Raw genomic sequence first — 21321 nt, 5'->3', positions numbered from 1 at the left:
AGGGTGAAGAAGTCTACTAGACACTAGGTCTACATGGAGCACTTGGTGAAATGGGTAGGCCAACATGTATCTGAAGCTACTTGGGTGGAGGAGAGCAAGTTCAAGAAGCTTGGCATTGATCCGGCTCTTCTCACTCCCCTAATTCCTTCGTTTGTTGCAGAGGGGGAGTATGGTGCAGGAGCACCCTTCAAAGGGCTCCCACCATTTGGTTTTGATTGTGTTCTTGCTTCTTTAAGAAGCCTTTGTATATACAATAAGAGCCATGTGCTCATTGGTCCTAGTTTAGGTCCTAGTTTGGTCTTAGGGTCATAAGTCAAGATTGAGATTTTATTGAAAATAGAGGGTATGTGTGTCTTTGAGGTGTTTAGGGTTCCTTAATAGCATGATGGTGTCCTTAGGTTAGCCCAATGTGGGTCCAGGAGTCAAGAAAAGCAACAATGAGAAAGTTGCTCAAAAGTTGCATGACAACTTTTAAAAGTTGTCAAGCAACTTTTCCACCATGAGGTCAAAATATTTAATGTAGCATGGACAACCCTAATATGGGAACATAGACCGAGGAAAAGGTGCTATAAGTAATTGCAAACCCTAAGTTAAGGGGTTGGATGTCAGATGTTGTACGGCCCAAGCAAAGTGACCTGACTGTGACTGCAATTTTGTTGCTAGTCGGCACAAATGGAGTAAAGAAAGATCATTAGTGGATTGATTTGCAAACAAAACTATGTGGAGTGTCTTCTATGGTGTAAATACTTTGATTTTGAGCATATAGATTAGGTTTTTGTTTGGCAAGTGTGGTGTGTTTGTAAATCTTTTGTAAATTGCTTCTCACTATCCAATTTTGGACTGGTTTGAATAAATGGGTTCATAACTCCATTCCCCATTGTGGAATCACCATGAAACCATGGGGAATGAGAGTACAGACCCTGTAATATACTTCACAGCAAGCAGGGCCCTTGAAAATGCAAGGAGGCCATTTGAAGACCCACTCCTAGGCGAGACTGGACAGTGCCCGACTAGGAAGGGTTAAGTTGCAGAGGTCTTGGAGAGAAAGGAAGGTCAGGAGGAAGCACCATTTTGAGGAGTTGTAGAGGAGTGAGTGAAGCACCATTGGTGTGAAGGAGGAGCTTCCACCAATCCAGACAAGGTGGCAAGAGCACCAAACCTACACTGTGTCCCTGGTAGGCCTAAAAACCCTTAAAAAACCTTAAAATCCACCTAAGGCAGTGTACAAACACTTGGAGGCCTAAAACCTAAAAAATCCTTAAGTCCTTGCCAAATGAATAGTAGGTCTTTTAGGGAGTTTCACAAGAAAGTGCATCATTTGCAAGAGGAATCCCTAAAGGACTGGGTAGGAGGCCTAATTGGTCATAATCCTTGTAGCCCTATTTTGTAGGCAAAACACAAAATAGTGAAATCAGTAAGGGGTTGAAAGCTTGAAACCTCTTGGGGGCACATGAATGGGTGGAAAAACCATGTTTTAGGCCTGACCTATCCTTGCTAAGACCTAGGAAGGTGTGGAACAAGCCAAACCCTTATTAGTCTAAGTAAGGGTTCTTTGAGTCTCATGAGTAGGTGAGACCTTAGGAGTGAGAAATCAAATTGTTGGTGGGTGGATTGGGCAAGGTTAGGGGATTCCACAAGCAAAGGAAGTCCTAGAGACCCTAGGGTGTGGTTAGAACACCTGGTGATCCAAGGAAAGGATCCAAGAGCATAGACTAGGCTAGTCTATCCCAAACCCCATCCCATCACTCAAGCAACTCAATCAATTTCATTGTTATTGTCTTCAATTATTTTGTTGTTCAATTCTCTCTTTATGTGTGACAGGTATTCTTGTAGAAGATAACTGGGCTTGTGGGATTTGTATTTCATGAATTCTAACATGGTATCAGAGATCCAAATCTGAAGATTCTTGTTCGTTTTTTTGGAGATCATTTGAATTTATAGAACAAATTGTTCATCTTGGGTTAATTTGGACATCACCATTGAATCAGGCAGATGCAAAATAGTCAAGATTGACTTCTTGTTTGTCAATTTTTGATTTACGAGGCCAGATATGTGAGGGTTTTGAAGAACAAACTTTTTTTTCATCCAAGGGGCACCTGATTTTTTGGAGCAATCTGGGCCAAAAAGGACCTAACCTCATAGTTGGATTCAAAAGGTTGATTTCATGAATTTTGATATATAATTTGCCTATTTTGGTTGTTTGTGCCCTTTGAGGCAATTTTTTTTGGGTTTCTGGGTCGTATAGTCAACAGTGCACGAACACCCAAAATAGGCAACAATGCATGTATGACCCTGTCAAACAAAAAAAAAATTGAATTTTTTTGTTTGCAGTGTGGAGGCCATTGACAAGCTTAGTTGCCAGCAGCCCCACACTAACCACTAGTTCACCGAAGGTTAGGCAAATTGCCCATCGACAATGGCCTTTCAAAGCTACCAACAGTTTTTAAAACCGCCAACGACCATCCACTAGCCACCACCCAGAGCCACCACTGCTCCGCCTCAGCTCAACTGATGCCCACCTTCGCCGACCAGCCACCCAGCTCCCCTTTGAAACCCTTTTTGAGATAATTGGGGTTTTTTTCAAGATATCTTGAGCACACTGAGTCAAAATTGGGCAAACCATATATTGCCAGAAAGCTCTTTCTGAGCCCGAGCCAAAGGTGGAGGTATTTTTTTATTTTTCCATTTTGAAGGATTTTTTGCCAGTTGAAGTCAAAAGTTGTTTTTTGCACTCCCGGGGGCATATCTTGTGCATTCGAACTCTATTTTTCGCAAACAAAATTGTCGGAAAGCTGATTCAGAGCTCTATCCAGATCTCATGCCCTTTTTTACAGATTTTTTACATATTTTTGTCTCTTCCTTCCAAAGTCAATAGTGCATGTTCTAGTCCTATTCTGCCTTTTAGTGATCCGAGCTCTGCCATTCTTGTTCTTAGAGGAATTTTGCTCAGATTTTTCTTATCTTAGATTTGTACCTTTTCCAGCATCATGGAGAAAAGCAACATGCCTCTTTTTATCACTTCTAACTTTCTCGAGTGGAAGTCTCACATTAAGATCACTCTTAAGAAGTTGGGGTTATATAAAGTCACCATGGCTCTTTGCATGAGTATCTCTTCTGATCTCTTGTTTCATGTTGAGTCTTGTAATACACCGTAGGAACTTTGGGCACAACTTAAGCCTCTATTTGGTAAGCAGGACACACTCAGGAGTTATTAGTTGGAGAATGAGTTGATATATTAATCCTTTTGATTTTGACATGATCTAGGACCTCTTCACAAAGCTTAAGTCCTTGAGGCTTTAGCTAAAGCAGTCTAGTATCGACAAAAAATATGACTAGTTGATCATTTCTATTCTTGCAAAGCTTGGTCTGAATTATTCTGTCTTTGTTTCTGCCTTCTATGCTACAAAGGATGATATGGGCTCCAAGTACAAAATGCCTTCTCTTGATGAGTTTTCCATTCAAATCATGCGAGAATAGTCCAATTTGATTCAAAGGGGTATATTGAAGCCTTCAAAACTTCAGCTCTTCTTACTACACCAACTCAGACAAACACGAAGGCTTCATCCAATAAAGGAAAGAAACATAATCCAAAGACCACAGGGCAAGGAAATGTTTTCAATTCTCAGAAGACCTCTAGTTCAACTTCTCCTAAGGGAGAATCATCAAAGAAAGAAAGACCTATTTGTGCTTATTGCAAAAAACCATGGCATGATGAGTCACATTGCCATCAGAAGAAGTTTAATGAATATGAGAAACAGATTTCAAATTTGATAGCTCTTCTTACAAAGAGCAATATTCCTTCTTCTGCTTCTGACAAGTCTTCTTCTTCTCCTCCATTCTAGATAGATGGACAACCCAATGGAAAGGGTCATGTATTATGTGCAACCACTAGTATACTCTCTTCTTGATGACTACTAGATTTAGGTGCTTCACACCATATAACATCTTCTCGGGATATTTTCTCATCTTTTCAGGCTTCTCCTCATCTTGATGGGCAACAACACTATTATGACAATATTTGGGAAGGGTTCTATTGACATGATGACTGTACTTTTAGTGATGTACTTTGTGTATCATATATGTCTACTAATCTTCTCTCTATTTATCAGATTTCTCACAATGGGACAGGGAAGACAGTTGAGTTCACATGAGATTCAGTGTACATCAAAGACAACGAGATTGGAGACATTGTTGCCACAGGGACAGATGATTATTCTTCTCACTTGTACTCCTTTTCTCATTTTGGTCCACCTTGTCCATTATTTGAGAATCACTCTCTTTTTGCAAGAGAGTATGTTGAGGTGAAGTTAGGTCACTTGAACTTATGTGTAGTTCTTGAGACTAGTGTTGTGACTTCTACAGCTCCACCTCCTATTGAGTTAGCATTCATTCAACAAGATTCCTCTTCAACACTACCTGAGATTGTAGCTCCATGCATTGAGCCCACTACTGTTGTTGTTGAAGACATATCAAAGGATGCTCATTCCCTCTCAAATGACAGATTCAACACATTTGTTATCCCACCATCGTTGGAGCTTCCTTTACAGGATCATCATGCATTCTCCTTTGATCAGCATCCAAGCCTTCCATTTTTGCCTTACATACATGTTTTTTCTCTTCTTTGTCTGTTGACTTTGTTTCCTCCACATTGGAGCCACATCGGTTTGATCATTGGCACAGGGGTTCTACCATTCTGGGGGGCTTTGGAGCCTCAATCCTATCTCATGGGGGGATTGGACCTACATATGTTCTTGAGAGAGTCTCTTGAGACATTGGTTTAGTACTTTCTTTTTTATTTCTCTTTTGGAGAGGAGTTTTGTTCCCACTGGGTTTTTCTCCTTTGCTCTATTTTAGAGAAACTTGCATGTTTGTTTATGGGTACCTCATCAGGCTTTATGCCAGGACCCATCTTGCATTCATCTTTGCATGCTTTTTTCCTACATCTTTTTTGCCTCTCTCCCTAGTTGTGCATTCGAGGGAGGGGAGGGGTGTTGGAGTAAATAATTCATACATTAATTATTCACTTAATTGCTTTAATTCACTAAATAATATATGCCTTAATTAGTAATTAATTATTGGTATTTATTATTTAGTTAATTAATTAATTAATATTTATCTCATGCATAATGCAAACTAGGAAAAGTAAACTATGTTTACATTTTGAGAGTTTCATGCATTTAATTAGTCTATTATGCTATTTGTCCATACATGACTGATTCATGCATTATGTTTTAACTCTCAGTCTATCTTGTAAACTCCACCATTTACGGTTTCTATCTTTAGAGTTAGATTTCTTTGTAAGGATTTCATATCCTTCATTGTAACTCAAGCAATTTCAAATCAATTCAATCAATTTCATTGTTATTATCTTCAATTATTTTGTTGTTCAATTCTCTCTTTATGTGTGATAGGTATTCTTGTAGAAGATAACTGGGCTTGTGGGATTCGCATTTCATGAATTCTAATATTAGCAATGGTGGGTTTATAAACCATGTCACCCATAATGAACCCCTGACAAAGAAATGGTGAGGTTGGTGATAAAGACCAGTGGTTAATGTTAGGGAATAAGTCTAGTAGGAAATAAATTCAATGACTATCGTGGTAGAGGTCATAGGGATTGAGATCGGTATGCCCATTTTCCATTAAATGCAAACCTCAAAATAAGAAAAACTAGTAAATAGTGACATGACACCCCAATTAATACACATGACACAAAATTTAAAATACAATCACTAATGATAAATAAAGGCCACCCACAATAAAGTATATAACAACTAAATTTTGAATAGGTTCGACCCTAACCAAAAATAAATTGCTCCGCAAAATAGAAAATACGACTTCTAACAAGTATAGGTCTATCGAGTATGCAAAAAAAGATGGTTTTTTTTAAAAAAAATTACCACAAAAATTGTCTAAAAATGTCTATATTTTGGTTGAATAAAACCCCCAAAAATGCCACAATATAACCGAGGCCAAAAATTTCTTTTGTTTGTTCATACGTATCATACAAATTGTATGGGATCCATACAATTGTACAGATCTACATGATCACCAAATGAGAAAAAAAAGATTTGGTACTTGGAAAAGAACAGTTGGATTTTGATGGATTGATAGGCATTTCTAGGGATTTTGGGCCTTCTAGATGTAATGGCAAGGTCGAATTTGGTTCAATTTGTAATTTGGGATAGTTGTTGGTTAAATATGATGATCAATTGATATGAAAATGATTATGTATAAGCACCTTGAATATATAGGCAAGGTGTGATGAGGTATGCACAACTACCCTCGATACAAACATTAAATGCTTAATGCACAATACTAAATACATAAAGCAAATTTTAAATGACTTTTGTGTCTAAAAGTAAATAATTAGATATGGCCCCATTATAAGAAAAACTTCTAGAATGCCACCTAGGATATAAGGATAACTAACATGATTCTAAGTTAACTTAACATGTGAATAGATCCCCACTAATAAGTAGATAGGATATAACCTCATTAACACTAACAAGATTCACCTTTAATTGAAGGTACTTTTGCTCAAAGAAAAACCTTTGAACAAAGTTGTTTGCTATTTTTTTCTTACCAAGAAAAATTCCAATGTCCCACAAGTGGGACACACTATTATGGGTCTACCCAAGCACATCTAAGGTTGGTCACCATGATAGTTTTGATATCATTTGTTCATCACCCCCCTTTTGAGGTGGTACTCTCCATTATTTGACACAACAAAGAGGCTTTATTATCCACTAGTTTTCTTTGCATTTCCAAAACAAATGCATTTGTTACATTTTTAGTTTTCATTGAGCTATTGCTCCAATTGGAAGGGAACATATGCAAGATGCCTTTCATAGGTAAGACAACAAAGGCCAAAACAAGGAGAGTGTTCTTTTCTCAAGGTGTTAAAGAGGTGTTGGGTAGTGATTTTATAGAGGGAGCCATGAATATCAAGTAAATTCTAATAGTCCTTCCATATATGTTAATATTGTCTTTATCATTATAGGGGACAAGGAATTACCTCAACCTATAAAAAAGTATCATGTTTGGGATAAATTTTGAACTATAATGATTAATGTTACATGGAGAAGGCTTCTTTTATGAAGCTTTCCTCTCTTCCTTTCACCAACTTCAAATTCAAGGGATTATTATTATTGGGTACTATCAAAGGAATCAAATCAAGATTAGAGGCTCTTATTAAGGAGATGTGTATTGTTTAAATTTTTCTTAAAGGCAATTATGGTGCTAGCCCATACATCATGATTGTGAAGGTTTTCTAACTTTGCAAGATGGATAAGTCTTCCCCTCTCTAGGGAAAATTTAATTTGGTAAAGGTAGAGAAGGTGCTTAAATTCTACAACAACAAATTAGTCTATTGAAGCATCAAGATGATAGCTATAGATCTATGTTTACCAATATATGAGTCTTTTTTATTTGTTGTACAAGCTTTTATGATAAGAGGAAGTTAATATAATATGTTTTAATATATGCACATTAGAATTGTGGTTGAGATTGTATATTTGCCCTCTTTGAAAGTGTTGGTTAGACGAAAGGTATACAACAATGCTCATACTATTTCTATGTTGTCAAGTTATAGTATACATCAACAATATGATTTTGAAAGAGGTCGATATCATCACCAAACTTTACAATAATTTTTTTATATGATTATAATAAAATTTAATAGGATGGAAGAAGATCTTTACCCTCCACTTAATCTAAAAAAAAACAATTTATCTTTAAATTCTTTGATATAAAATACGTTTACTTTTTTGAAATAAATAATATAATATAACTTCACATATAATTTTCACATAATTAAATATTAAATCCACCTTTCTTATACCAAATGAATAATTAATATGCATAGTTGTAAACGTTACTAAAAACATAAATAATTTTTATCAATTTTTTTTTTTAATTAAAATTTTATATAAATAACTGAAAATGATGTTGTAATCTTATAAATTTTTTTCAAACTAAACTTTAACAGAACAATGTCTATCAAAATTCAAAAAATTGTGATAGAATAAAAACTAATAATTGAAATAACTTTGACACAAAACAATGTCTATCAAAACCCAAGAATTTGTGGTAGAATAAAAACTAATAATTTTGAGCATTGAGGTTTCATAAGTTGTCAACCTCGGTACTCAAAATGTATTGCCATCTGTGGCTCTGCACAGATGGCGCTACCACCTCCAAATTTTTCTTTGGGAAATGATAAAACGCATTCAACATCCATTGATTTGCTATACCCAAAGCCTTGCAAACCAACATATGTAAACACGTATAAATTGTAGCCTGTGACCTTGTAGCTGTCATTTCTGCTTTGAGCAGGTCTTTTAAACCAATATGTATGGTTCATTCTCAATATAGATTTTCATGGGGAATTCAGGTGAGTAAGTGGACTTTAAAGGGTAGAAGAACTAAATAGCCAAAGAAAAATTTTATACCCAAATAAGGAGAACGGCTCTGAGGAACATCAGAAATGGCTGAAGGACAATGGGAGAAGCAAATTGTATCACTTCCCAATAGGACGAAAAATTCTGTTGCGATTCAGAATACTCCATTTGGAGCCAAAAGGTTGAAACATTCTCTTTTTCAATCTCAAAACCCACAAACTATAAAAAAGGAGTTGGATTGTTTAGAGCGTTATGTGGTAGCCCAGGCTTCTTACGAAAGGAAGAGAGATGAGCAGTTTAAAGCTATCGAAGCCCACTTGGTGATAGCTAACAGAGAAACCAAACTACTTCTCGAGGATAAAAGGCAAGTAGTGATTGATTTGCACAAGTCTGAACAAGAACTCCAACATTATAAGCAGATATCTCAACAGGTTAGAGAAGAGAAAGAGAAAATGGCTGATGAGCTGCAAATCACCAAGAAGGAGCTTCAGAAATGCAAGGACAAGTCCGAACAGAAAATGCAAGAATTGGACAGGTTGAAGAGTGAGATGAACTACTTAGTCCAGGAAAAGTTTAAGATAGTGAGGGAGAAAGATCAAATTGCAGGCAGGCTACAAAGGTTGGAGCAGATGGTGGAATGTTGTAAACTAAAGGCTGACCAGTGGAACGAAATGCAGACAAAAATTGACAGATGGAAAGGTGCATTGAAGTTTGCTATTCAGGAGAGGGAGCGTTTATCAAAGGAGAAGGACAAGATAGCAGATGAACTGAAAAAGACCCACGAGTTGCATACAAGAGTGGATCCAAAATTTTCTGATATAGATGACTCTTTCCATTGCCTTATTTGCATGGAGCCATGGACAGAATCTCAGTCTGGGGAGCATAATATCTGGTATGCTGGGATCACCAAACTGTAGTGTGTCATCCGTTTTCTTGAGGTTTCCTTCAATTTTTTTTGTAAATGGCTTACTGACACGCTCTTATATAGATGGCATATAAAATGAATTCACAATTTATCTCTCATAATCTGTTGGATTGAGTAGAAACTATGCAATTTTTGATGTTAAATTCCATGTTTATAGTGAATGTTCAAAAAAAAGTTAGGTTATTCTCACACATACAACACTTTGGCTGTTTGCTCAAGACCTCCCAATTAAATTTGTACCTGCTCTTTGAGCCAACACTTTTGAGATAGGGTAAATCTTCTTATCAGGGAATAGGACTTTTGTCTTTCATAGAGGAGAAAGGTTTTATCTAGTCTTGGATCTCCTTCTGATGGACCCCATTCTCTCGTATTAGTTGGAGCATTCTCTCGTATGTGGTTGGAGAGTTCTCTCAGTCAGCATAACCAGTGGCTGGGGTCAAGCAGGGGCCTTCTATTGTAGCAGCTTAAAAATGCTATTTAGCTGTTGAGGTTTGAACTGGAATGTACTTGAACAGGGGTGCAGGAATTGGAGTCCTGAGCATTATTAGATGAAAATAAAAACTTCCACTTCTATACTTTAATCGCCAATCCAATACAATGCCTTTTTATTCTCCCTATACACACAGCTAGAGAAGAGACTCAAAAAACCCTCTCAATAGGAGGATACCATTTAATTCCCAACTTCGGGTGATTTTGTTCTCAAGCGATTCAAAGCTTAATTATAATCCTCGAGTCAACTTCAATTCTTATGTTCTAATTGCCACTATGTCAATTTGTGTTATATTCGGGACAGTATATAGGACCTCCTTCTCAACCCCGTTATCAGTTGTTATAACCAAATCTTTCTAGCAGCAACCAACAGTTCTCAAGTGAGGTACTTTCTTTGGAAGCTCATTTCCTGATAATTTTAGGCTTTGTGTTTAGATCTCTAACCTTTCCTAGAGCTTCCATGTTAGTAGACAATTCTAACTTCTGTCTGTATTTTTGGCTCCATCCTGAAAGACTTTCATTTCTTTAAAGTCAGAATAATTGCTTACAGAATCATGCTTCTTCCTATCCTTATACAGCCATCTGTCTTTTAGAGAGTATCGAGGGACTAAACATACGCAATCTTTTAACATTTTCAGGATAGCCCAAAGAAAGTTTAGAATTCTGAGATGAGTGATAATAGTTGTTGTGCAACTAACATTGAGCAAGATGCTTTTTCTCTTCAAAAGCATATTCCAAAACACAATGTGAGTGACTGAGAAAATCTCTAATTTTAAGGTTTTCTTATGTCAGAATTTTATTTCTTACCACAAACCAAGTGTAGACCTTGGTCATTGGCAAACTTTCTGATCTCCATGTCATAGACCAACAGGGTCCTCTTCTTGAGTAAGCTCATCATTCAAGAGATGAGAGTAGCCTTCTTTAATTGTGAAATTTCTGGTTTTAGCCCCTTCCAAAACAAAGTGTTCTCTACTCTTTTCCACAAGGCTATTGTGTGTCTAGAGAAGACTACTTGTTTGTTGAGACATCCTTCTTAAAGTTTCTCGTAATGGAGGGGCTTATCAATCACAAAACTTCATAATTTTTTAAAACTGAAGAATATCAGCTGGGCCCAGTCAACCACTAACCATTTTTTACCATTAGAAAAACTGGTTAGCTGTTGTTTGGGCAGTGCACCTGCTGATTCAATAAAGGATTAAGGATCAAGCTAATGACAACCTTATCCCTGTAGCATGAAACTACATTCAATGTAAATGATGTAAAACACACGAGTAAAGATTGTTTTTATCTTCTTGAAAGGGATATAAATGAACTTAAGATGACGGAAAATATATTTGCCAAGATCAAAGATGATACTTTGATGTTATCCAAGCATACATTCATCAAAGTAGCCATAGATCAACTTGAACCCTGCCAAACAACAGGGCAATGCAGAACTTTCATTCAGGTCTCTTGTCAAATAGTTAGCTTGAATTCGGTTGATTAAAATCTTAGCAAGAATACATGACTACTCCAATTCAGAGATGGATTCTTTAAGAAAATGAAAAACCCAGATAAAATCTATCTCCGTTTCTCTTAGAAGCTTCCCAAATACCCGATCCTTCATTATGCTGTCATTCTTACAAAACATTCAAAAAGGCATAGTTATAAAATAAGTACCATTGGAGCCCCCAACCTCCTTAACTCTATTGCACCAACCCAGATTTACAGATCGCAAGTGTCAAAAATTATGAGTCAGCACAAGTAAAGCTCTGTAGATGCAGCTACAATGCAGCCACAAAGATTTTTTATGGCTCAATTTGATGCACTTATCTGATAAAAGATAAGTACTGAATCTTAGATTCCAGAATGTCCAATTAGGTTTTTCTAGAAGATTACAACCTTGTGCCAATGCCTCGAGATTTATCTGTCTGTTTTGTGCTGTTCCAGATGTCTACAATATGTAAATCATGGCAATGCTTGCAACCATTTCTAATGCTTTAACATTGAGTTGGAGTTGATTCTGGTGTAAATTAATGATTGCAAACACGTGAATTATTAACAACTGACAGAACCAAATTGCTCATTACACAATATACTGAATTATTGAAACCAACAAGACTTTTTTTAATGTGGATTGCTAGTTTGCCTGGGTGCTTCTGCATTAAATACCCAAGGTAATTGAAAAGTGCTCATGGACTTTAGGTCATGGAATGTGCAATGTCCCAACTTTTACATCAGGACACTAGAGGACAACACACCAACAATTTTTTTGTGATGCAAGTGCAACATTTACACGTCACATTGCACGCTCATGCATGAGAAATGTCTTGGCATTCCATGATGACAAAGAAACACAGAATGATTGCACATGGTCAATACACACCACAAAGAAAATACAAGCGAAAGACTTCATTGATTGTGTGATGATGTCACCATGATGACTCTACGAGTTAGGGATTGTCTTACTCTAATGACCACCATTCTCACAAATGGATAGACATCCCACAACCTCCAATGCCAAGAACATATGTGCGCAAGGTTGTAGATGTGACAAACAAAACATAGGCATACACATGCCAAGGGTCAGGTATGAGAAGATCAGTATCTCTCAAAATCCCCAAAGGATCACCCAACTAATATGGTAGGCAGTAGGTACACCAAGTAAACCTCTAAGATCAATTCCCCTTTAGGATTTTCTAAATGCCTGATAAAAGCTCATTATCTGAAGGCATTGGACTATGGCATGCTTAATGTCTTTAGCGCACTTTTAGGAGTTGAACTCACATTTAGGATGCCAATGCTCTTGTGCTATAGCTCTTTAGCTGTATTGTAGTCCTACACTTTTGTCTTGGACAAAGATTCTATAGGAATAATGTACTCGGCCAGAAAAATTTTCCTAAGGGTTTTTTAACATCGAAACCCTTGATAGAGTACTCACCCAAAGAAAGTTGGACAATTTGACCCATCTACCAAGATGTGAATTGATATGCAAAAGGGCTAGAGGGATAGAAGGCACATCCAACTCACTCTAGGCTAGTCATCTTGGTGTTAGGCACAACCCCCCAAACCCCAAGGTTTGCTAATTCACAAACATCTCAAATACCATTTGAAAATAGGGGTAAAACAAGCAAACAATTCACAAGACTTCATTTAAACAATTCAATTACATCAATTATACAAGCATGCATTTCATTTACACTATCTTGCATGATCATTACACACGAATTAAAAACTATGTTTTCAAATTATGTTTCTACCACGTAGCTACACATGAGGAAAATGATACAGGATGCCATACTTGTTTGACACCAATATCAAGACGGACCAAAAGCAAAGATAGAGATTTTTCCCTTATGTGGGTAGAATATTAGAACTTGAATGAATTCAATGTAATAATACAATTTTACAAGTGAGGACTTCAATGTCTCATATTATATATTTTCTTCACAAAAGACAACATAAGATAAATTCACAACATGAATTTTGGCTCCCAAAAAAAGTCAATTTCCATTCAGATGTTATATAACATGATCACGAGGTAGAAGCTGCTCCCCAAACGTAGAAGGATCTCACTCCCATACAAAAATGATACAATAAATAATAATACAACATTAATGAGCCACTCCCAAGGTTCTTTAATAGTCACAATTTGCAAAACTAGGAACACTTCTAGCTCCCAAGAGATCTTCAAGAAGGGGCAAATGGAGATGTTACCTACCCCCCAACCATATTACCATGGTTGAACATAGTAGATATTTATGCCAATCTAGGCAACCTTGAGCAAGGAGCAGAAGATCATGGATAGACCATTGTCTAGGCCAAAACTCACACACATACAATGAGTCTCGAGCAAGACACCAACATTTGCACAATTCACACATGATTTTTTCAATAGACGATTGGATACAACCAACACAACCAAACAAGGATAAGATGAGGGTACCTAAGGCATGGAGTGGACTTCCCCTTGGTTCTCCATGTTGGATATTTTGTCATTGATGTCAAAGGATGATGATCAAGGTTGTCTAGCAATTGTTTGTTTCAGCTTCTTGGTTGCTTGGTTGAGCTACTTGGTTGCTTGGTTGATCTACTTGGTTGTCTGGTTGAGCTACATGGCTGTGTGCTTGAGCTACTTGATTGTCAGTTTGAGCTTGCTGCTTGTCCAAGTCAACTGCTTGCTTGTTTATGTTTGTGCCAAGTCAAATTGACACATCACCAGTGGAATCTTCAATAATGCGGTGGTCTGAATTTAATATTCTTTTCGCAGTTTTAGATTTTGGTGTGTTATTATATAATGGTGTAATACTAATGTTAATTCGATATTAATATTGGAATCAAACTCCTTGGACAGTGGATATTAGTAAGTAAAAACTCTATTCAGAACTAGGATTTTTTTTATGCGGTCAAGTGCAATAAATGATGGAATCAAGCCATGTAAGGAGCATGCAAGCAATATTATTAAATAAGGTTGAATGCCTTTGGAAAGTGGGGGTGCTATGTAGTCGGAAATTATCATTATGGTATCTAGCATTTGTGCCACCAAATGTGATGAAGTGAGTGCTATCTAAATTGGTCAATCATTTTTAAAGGATGTGTGTCGGATGCGTGTCATGTGCTATTCATAGGAGGATCGCATATTAACTTTGAAGTAACCGTGTGAGGAGAATATACAATATATATAAAGTGTGTAGCATATAACTGAAGGGTGTGTGCATAGCATTAAATAATCGTAGAGGAAAACAGTCGCATGAAATTGAAGCCAAGCATTTTTACTATATCTTTGAATGCTATACAGTTGGCTGATACATTATATAGGTGGAGTCGTTAAAAAGAAAAAGGGAAGCAATGGTATCGGTTTGAGGAATGGTGGTATTGAGCAATAGCTGCAAGAAATTCAATTATGTTTTATCGTATTTTGGTATGATTTAGAAGCAGAGTGGAGTATGCGTTGAACTGTGTGAATAATGAATTCAATCTATGGTGCTTTTTAGAAAGTGGAAAACTGAAGTTGGTGCTTCAAGGAGTCTTGGTGCTCTCAGCGAATTGGTGCTCACTTATGTAAACTGGGTTGGTGCCCATTTGGCTAATGAAAGCTATTTATCTATCTTAGGTTTTTTACCCAAAAGGGTTTTCCACTTGAAATTTTGTGTTCTTGTGTTTATGTTTACAAATGCATTTTATTCTTTGTGGTTTCATGTTTTAAAAGTTGCAAATACTGATTCACACCCCACTCCCCCTCTCAATATTTTTTGTGTGCTTTTCACTCCATAACGAAGCTAGGAAGTTGTAATATCCCCTGTCCAAATAGTGACTGAAAACAAGGAGATATTTGCTACTGAACCTGTGGGTTATGGTGCATGTTATGCTGACTGTTGTCTCAGTTTAATTTCAGTACGATATTGATCTTCCACAAGCATTCATTCAATGAAGAACATTCTATAATGCCTATCTTAAAGGTATAATATTTCAAAATGCATCTACTAACAGTTTTAATGATTACCCCACACAGATTTGGACTCAAAATCAGATCATTGATCTGCTGTTATTATGTCAAATACTTGGCATGTGTTCTCAGAAAACAATGCAACAATGTAATAGTCTTTGATGCAAACCTCTAACTCCTTTATTTATGTGATGGGCAAAGTAATACATGAACATGAACATAGACTGTCATAGATGGACAATTCTCAGACTTCTAAAGACTCCAAATCTGCAGCTAGACTTATACATCCATACTGAAAATTTACAGTGAAAGTTTGAGAGAGAACCTGACCAAATCGCCTTATAGAAATAAGCAAGACGTGATGACCAAAGACACTCCAAAGTCCAATTCGAAGCTCCTCACAGTCCGCCCTTACTGCTGCAATACTCAGATCTGAGATCACGGTGTTAGACGTCTGATATCACCACGGATTTTCACCAAGAATAGTTGTCCAAGTTGCCCAAATGTAGCACCACCCTCAATATTAAAATTGGAGACCAGATTGAATAGATATGTGTAAAATCGAAGGACATAATGCAGACCTGGTTCGATTTTGTTGATACTATATATTGGGATGAATATACCCCAATCCTCCCTCAATTCACCCAAGAGTGAATCGCCTCAGTCCTCTTGATAAATCGCTGCCCTTCTGGTAACATTTTGATGCTTTATTAGTGTGATATGAACCAAATCAGGATTAAGGCCCTTGACTTCGAACTTCCTTCAGATTTCAAAATGTGACCAGCGGTACTTGATATAACTACAATACTTCCCTATTTGATCGGCCTCACCCCTTGAAGAAGGCGCTTCACCAAATAGTGGGTCTCAAAGCATAAACCTGGAGTAGTCACCCAATTCGAAGGTTCCAAGTGGCACTGGTTCGTTCTGATCAGGTCCTCATACGAAGCCAAATCTATCACCAAAGCTCATATAAAATAACACTAAGAGGTCGCCTTCCCTACTATTGAAATCGCTGACCTCTAATAAGGAAATCAATGCACATGGGAGATAGTATGAATGAAATCGTGGGGTCTCAATTCTGCAACTGTGGTAAATTGCAGCACTTAGCACTTCGATTTGCCTCCAATTAGTCACAGTAGGAATCACCTATGCTTTACCTTTATTCTGCAACCAACAATGAATGAAATAGATGCATAAATGGTGAGGTAGGAGTAAAATTATGGGTACCAAGAGGACAGCAACCTCTGATGACAGCAAGCTAATATCCTCCAATCTGCTCCCCAATCTTTCTCCAAACTCCTAAGAAGATATCGCTAATCTCCTAGTTCAAGATTTGCCCAACATAAATGCATCAACAAGGTGATCACCAATTAGGGATGTCTGAAGCAACACCACCTGAAATCTGTTGTGTAACTCCAATAGGCTCAATGAGATGACTGAAGTATCATCTCCTCAATGCAACCCTTTAAGAGATCTTTCACTCTCTCAGTTATGTGATCAATGGGAGTTGACGTTCCCAAGGATCCTAAGTCTGCAGACACCCTTTAGGTTCTACAAAACCCTTTTAACTCTCCAATCTCAAAATCCCCATCTGCTTTCCTTCTCTTACCCTCTTCTATTTAACCTTTTCCATAACCCGTCATGAAACACCTTCTAGAAGGGGGTAGGTACACTTTATTTATTTTTATTAAGTGACTATTAATTATTATTTTATTTTTATACTTTAGTCACTTATAATTAAATTAATTAAATATAAAGTCACTTTTTAATAAATGACTTTATAAGAAATTAATTTAATTAATTTCACCTTATAATGCCTATTAGCCTAAAGGCTAAAATTGGGGACATTACAGAAGTGAAATAGACTTCAAAGGTCTCATAGTAAATGTCCACTCCATGGGTACTCCTTATTGTGCAAGGAATTTTTCAATTCTTACACTTGCATTAAGGACTTCTTCAGTTCCTACACCATTCATTATCTTTCATTCATATAGCATGTTTAATTAGGTTTTAGATTCCATATTCAGTAATTAATTCATATTATTCAATTTTATGCATGGCACTTATTCAGTGCTTGCTCCCAACTCTTTCCAAGAGCTTAGGTAATCAGTCAATACAAGCATCTTATGGGCATTTCCATTTCCTAAATAATCTTGGGGTCTATCTTCTTTAGAAAGCCTAAGGATGATTAAGGTGAAGTTTTCCAAGCAAACATACTTCCCAATGTAAACACATTTAATTTTTATGGGAGAAGTCACAATTCCACAAAATACTAACATTTCAGAAATTCCAAATTTGCTAAAAAAATAATTTAATAATTTCAAGAAATATCCAGTTATAGCCATTAATAGATCTTCAACCTACCTTCCCAGAATTTACTTAAAAATTAAAAACTCAAAATTAAAATTCAAAAAATACCCTTATGATCTGAATCTACCCAACATCATACTTTTCCAGTCATATACATTTTTCAAGAAATTTTTCTAGGGTTTGGGTAGCAAATTCATTTCTCTCCAAATAATTCCTAACAACAATGAAATTCTATTTGAAAATTAAATTCAACAGCTACATAATAAGACATATGCCTAATCCCATAATAGGAAAGCATGCCAAAACAATTCATTTAAAAAAAAAGGAAAATGCTTAACTTTTAAGAGATTTGCATACTTACCAAAAGAATTAATGAAGAATCCCTTTGATGCGATCTAAAGGCAAACAAGAGAGTTCAGATTATCCACCACAAGAAAACCACAACATAATTTAAGTTCTTACAACCACCAAAACTAGGTATCGTTTCAAGATATCTGTGTTCTTTTCTTTTTTTTATCCAATTTATTTCCAAAACATAAGATGGTAATGAAATAACATGCTTTTCCATATGAGCCAAAACTTAGAAAGTAAAATAACCTTCTGGATTTTCCCATTCACACATTGCAACGTTCCACTATGAGATACTATTTCATATGAAATATTTTTAATTTTTTAAAATAAATTTATTTCCCAATTCACTAGCAATTGCCAAATAATTTATTTTCACACTAATGCAATATTTTCTCAAATATAATTAGTTTAACTAATCAACTACTTTTCTCTTCAAATAATCTACTGGCATGATAACATTTTGACAAGACCATCCAATTCTTTTTTACATACTAAGAAAATGTAGAAATGATGATAAATAGAGTAACCCAAGAAAGATACATTTACGGGCCTAACACTTAAGGTATACAGAATTTGTAAATGATTCGGATATTGGTTTCAAGGGTTTCAACATAACATGTCCTATTTCTCTACATTGAGTAGAATGAGTTTATAGAACCAAACAAATATTCCCACAACAGGTCATAGGGCCACTAAATCTCAGGGACTAGGTAAGATGAGATTGCTAAATAAAATCCATGTCGTTCTGTTTCACATGCCTGCCATTGGTCAAACAACTACAAATTTCCTATACCCTTAATCAAATGTTACATGCATCTGCCCAACACATAACAATAGCCAAAGTGAATGATAAAATTACCCAATGACATAAGATTCATTTTTAATAATCACATTTAAATTGAATAATATATCCAATCAATATGATCAACATTCAATTTAATCATTTAATAAAATAATACTGCAAGAACTGAATCTACTCAACTAGCATATCAGTCAATGAAATAGTGAAGTTGAAGCATTCATATGGACATAAATTGAAAATAATACACATGTATAAATCTCTATATGAATCAAAAAATACATATTGACGATCCAAAACAGTGAGTTGGTGTCCACAAGTGATAACAAACCGATACATAAATATCATAATAGTATTGTATAACTCTAATACACTAAAACAAAAAGAAGAGGAAGGCACAATCACTTGTGGTCCTGACAGAATGTGATTGAGGTCTTCCAAATATTGGCCATATCTACCAGTCTCAGATTAACTCATCCAAGTTGAATCCTCCACTATTTTACCTTTCTACTTTACTGAGTACTACCTATGTTGATTGTAGCAAGTCCTCTTGGCCAACCTTGAATCAATCACAGCATCAATTTCCACTGATGCTGATACATTCTCCAACAACTGTAGTTTCCAATCTAGTATGGATGAAATTGGATCAACTCTCTTCTCATAAGGCAACATCTATTGAAATGGATACAGGTTTCAAATGTTGAAGATTGGGGGTTGTCAACTCCATCAGACAACTCAATTTCATATGCGTTAGCAAAAAACTTACGTAGGACTTTACAAGTTCCTATTTTCTTCCATTTCATCTCGTTGTAGGTTCCTTTTGGAAATATTTGATTCTTCAATTGAGCTAAAATTAAATCACCCACTTGGGACTCTTGTTCCCTCTCTTTGTAATGAGTATGTTGCTTGCACCTTCTTGTACTATTTTTTTAAATTTTCCTTTACATGATGATGAATTTCTTTAATGTATTTTTTATAATGTTCTAATTCAGCATTCCACTTGTCTATATCAGTTGTATTCCTCAAATTGCTGACCCTCTTGGATTGCATCCATGTACTATTTGAAAGGGGATCTTAATAATACTTTGGTTTACTGAGCTATTGTAGGAAAACTCAGCTTGTGCAAGAACTAAATCCCACTGCTTTGGATTATCACCCATCAAGCATCTCAGCATGTTACAAGGGCTCCAATTCATAACTTTGGTTTGAACATCCATTTGAGGATAATATTTCTGAACTAAAGCTGAGCCTAGTACCCAACTTCTTCCACAAAGTCTTCCAGAAATGGCCTACAAACTTAATATCCAAATCTGAAACAATACTTTTGGGCAATCAGCTGACCACCTCTTTGAAAAACAAATTAGTAACATTCGTTGCATCAATAGTCTTCTCATAAGCAATGGAATTTACCATTTTGGAGAAAAAAATAACATCAATGAAAATGGAGTCATTCCAATTTTGTGTCCTTGGCAAGCCAAGCATGAAATACATGCTAATTTATTTCCATGGTGTCTCTAGTAGAGGCAATAGCTTGTACAAAATGGTATTTTAGCTCAACTTGAAACAAGACTAGATACTATTTGTTTGTTATGGTCAAATCCATATGTTTCTAAGACTGAATAGATCTTTAGTTCCCAACCATGGGGTAGATTTAAAACCAATACATTGATTGGTTGCTAAAAGAATAGAAAAGGCTTTCATAGTATCACCTAGGCTGTAGAAGACTTCTTGAATCAACAATCCAAAATGCCAAGTTTCTTTCCTTTTGCATGTTGACGTTATTACCCACCCTTGGCCAATAAAATCTGCTAAATAGCTGGGCTAGAATCTTGTCACCACCAAAATAACCAGCCAAAACTCCACTATGCAGCTCTCTAATAAGATTCTCCCTCATGGAACCTTGTACACACAACCGCTGCCCCTGGAAAAAAATTGTTCTTGCATGGAATAATCTAACCATTGTGTTCTATCCATCATAGCAGAACTTTGTTATGCTGCCCATGCCTCACCAAATATCCCTATCTTCCTTAACTCCTTCATGACATCAAAGCGTACTACTTCCACTAGCATGTGAGTGAACAAAAAACTTTCTCCTCAAGGCATTGACCACCCTACATAATTTGCCACTTCTATGCTTACGAACAAAATAATAGCTATGCAAAAGTTTAGTCCACTTCATATGATGCTGATTTACTTTACCTTGATTGTTTAAGAATTGGAAAGCTTGATAGTTAGTGTAGAGAATTAAGTCCTTGAGTTCTTGTACTATGGTGTAAAACTCTTGATGATACGATGAATACTTTTTCTCAATATCATTTAGCAATAGGTTTTTTCTTTTCATTTATGATTTCTCTTATGGCTATCCCACTTGCATTACAATCAACTTGGAACACCCCATTAAAGTTTGATAAAACCAACAAAAGTTGTTTGGTAATCTTTTCCTTCAAAAGTTCAAAAATATTATGTGCTGTTATTGTCAACACAAATTTCTTCTTGTTTGCCCTTATAGTTTGTGTTTAGAGCACAAATACCACTAAAATTTCTTATGAACTTGTGGTAGAAGCCAGTGAGTTCATGGAAACCTTGTACCTCAAAGGTATTCCCCAAAGTCTAGGTTTAG

The 21321-nt window shown here is 36.2% G+C and overlaps 1 protein-coding gene across 1 annotated transcript in view; it reads left to right on the top strand.

The window, feature by feature from the left end:
- Window positions 1-8204: 8204 nt before the first annotated feature.
- Window positions 8205-21321, top strand: part of LOC131040302 (uncharacterized) — a 35228-nt gene continuing 22111 nt past the window's right edge. Inside the window, exon 1 of the mRNA XM_057973191.2 lies at window positions 8205-9294. Coding sequence (XP_057829174.2) covers window positions 8489-9294 — 806 coding nt within the window. The 5' untranslated portion in view covers window positions 8205-8488. The remainder of the gene's footprint in view (window positions 9295-21321) is intronic.

This window comes from Cryptomeria japonica, chromosome 4 (genome assembly GCF_030272615.1).
Source record: "Cryptomeria japonica chromosome 4, Sugi_1.0, whole genome shotgun sequence".
In the NCBI taxonomy this organism is placed as follows: Eukaryota; Viridiplantae; Streptophyta; class Pinopsida; order Cupressales; family Cupressaceae; genus Cryptomeria; species Cryptomeria japonica.
The sequence above is the reverse complement of the archived record's forward strand: the minus strand, read 5'-3'. Positions and strand labels throughout refer to the sequence as shown.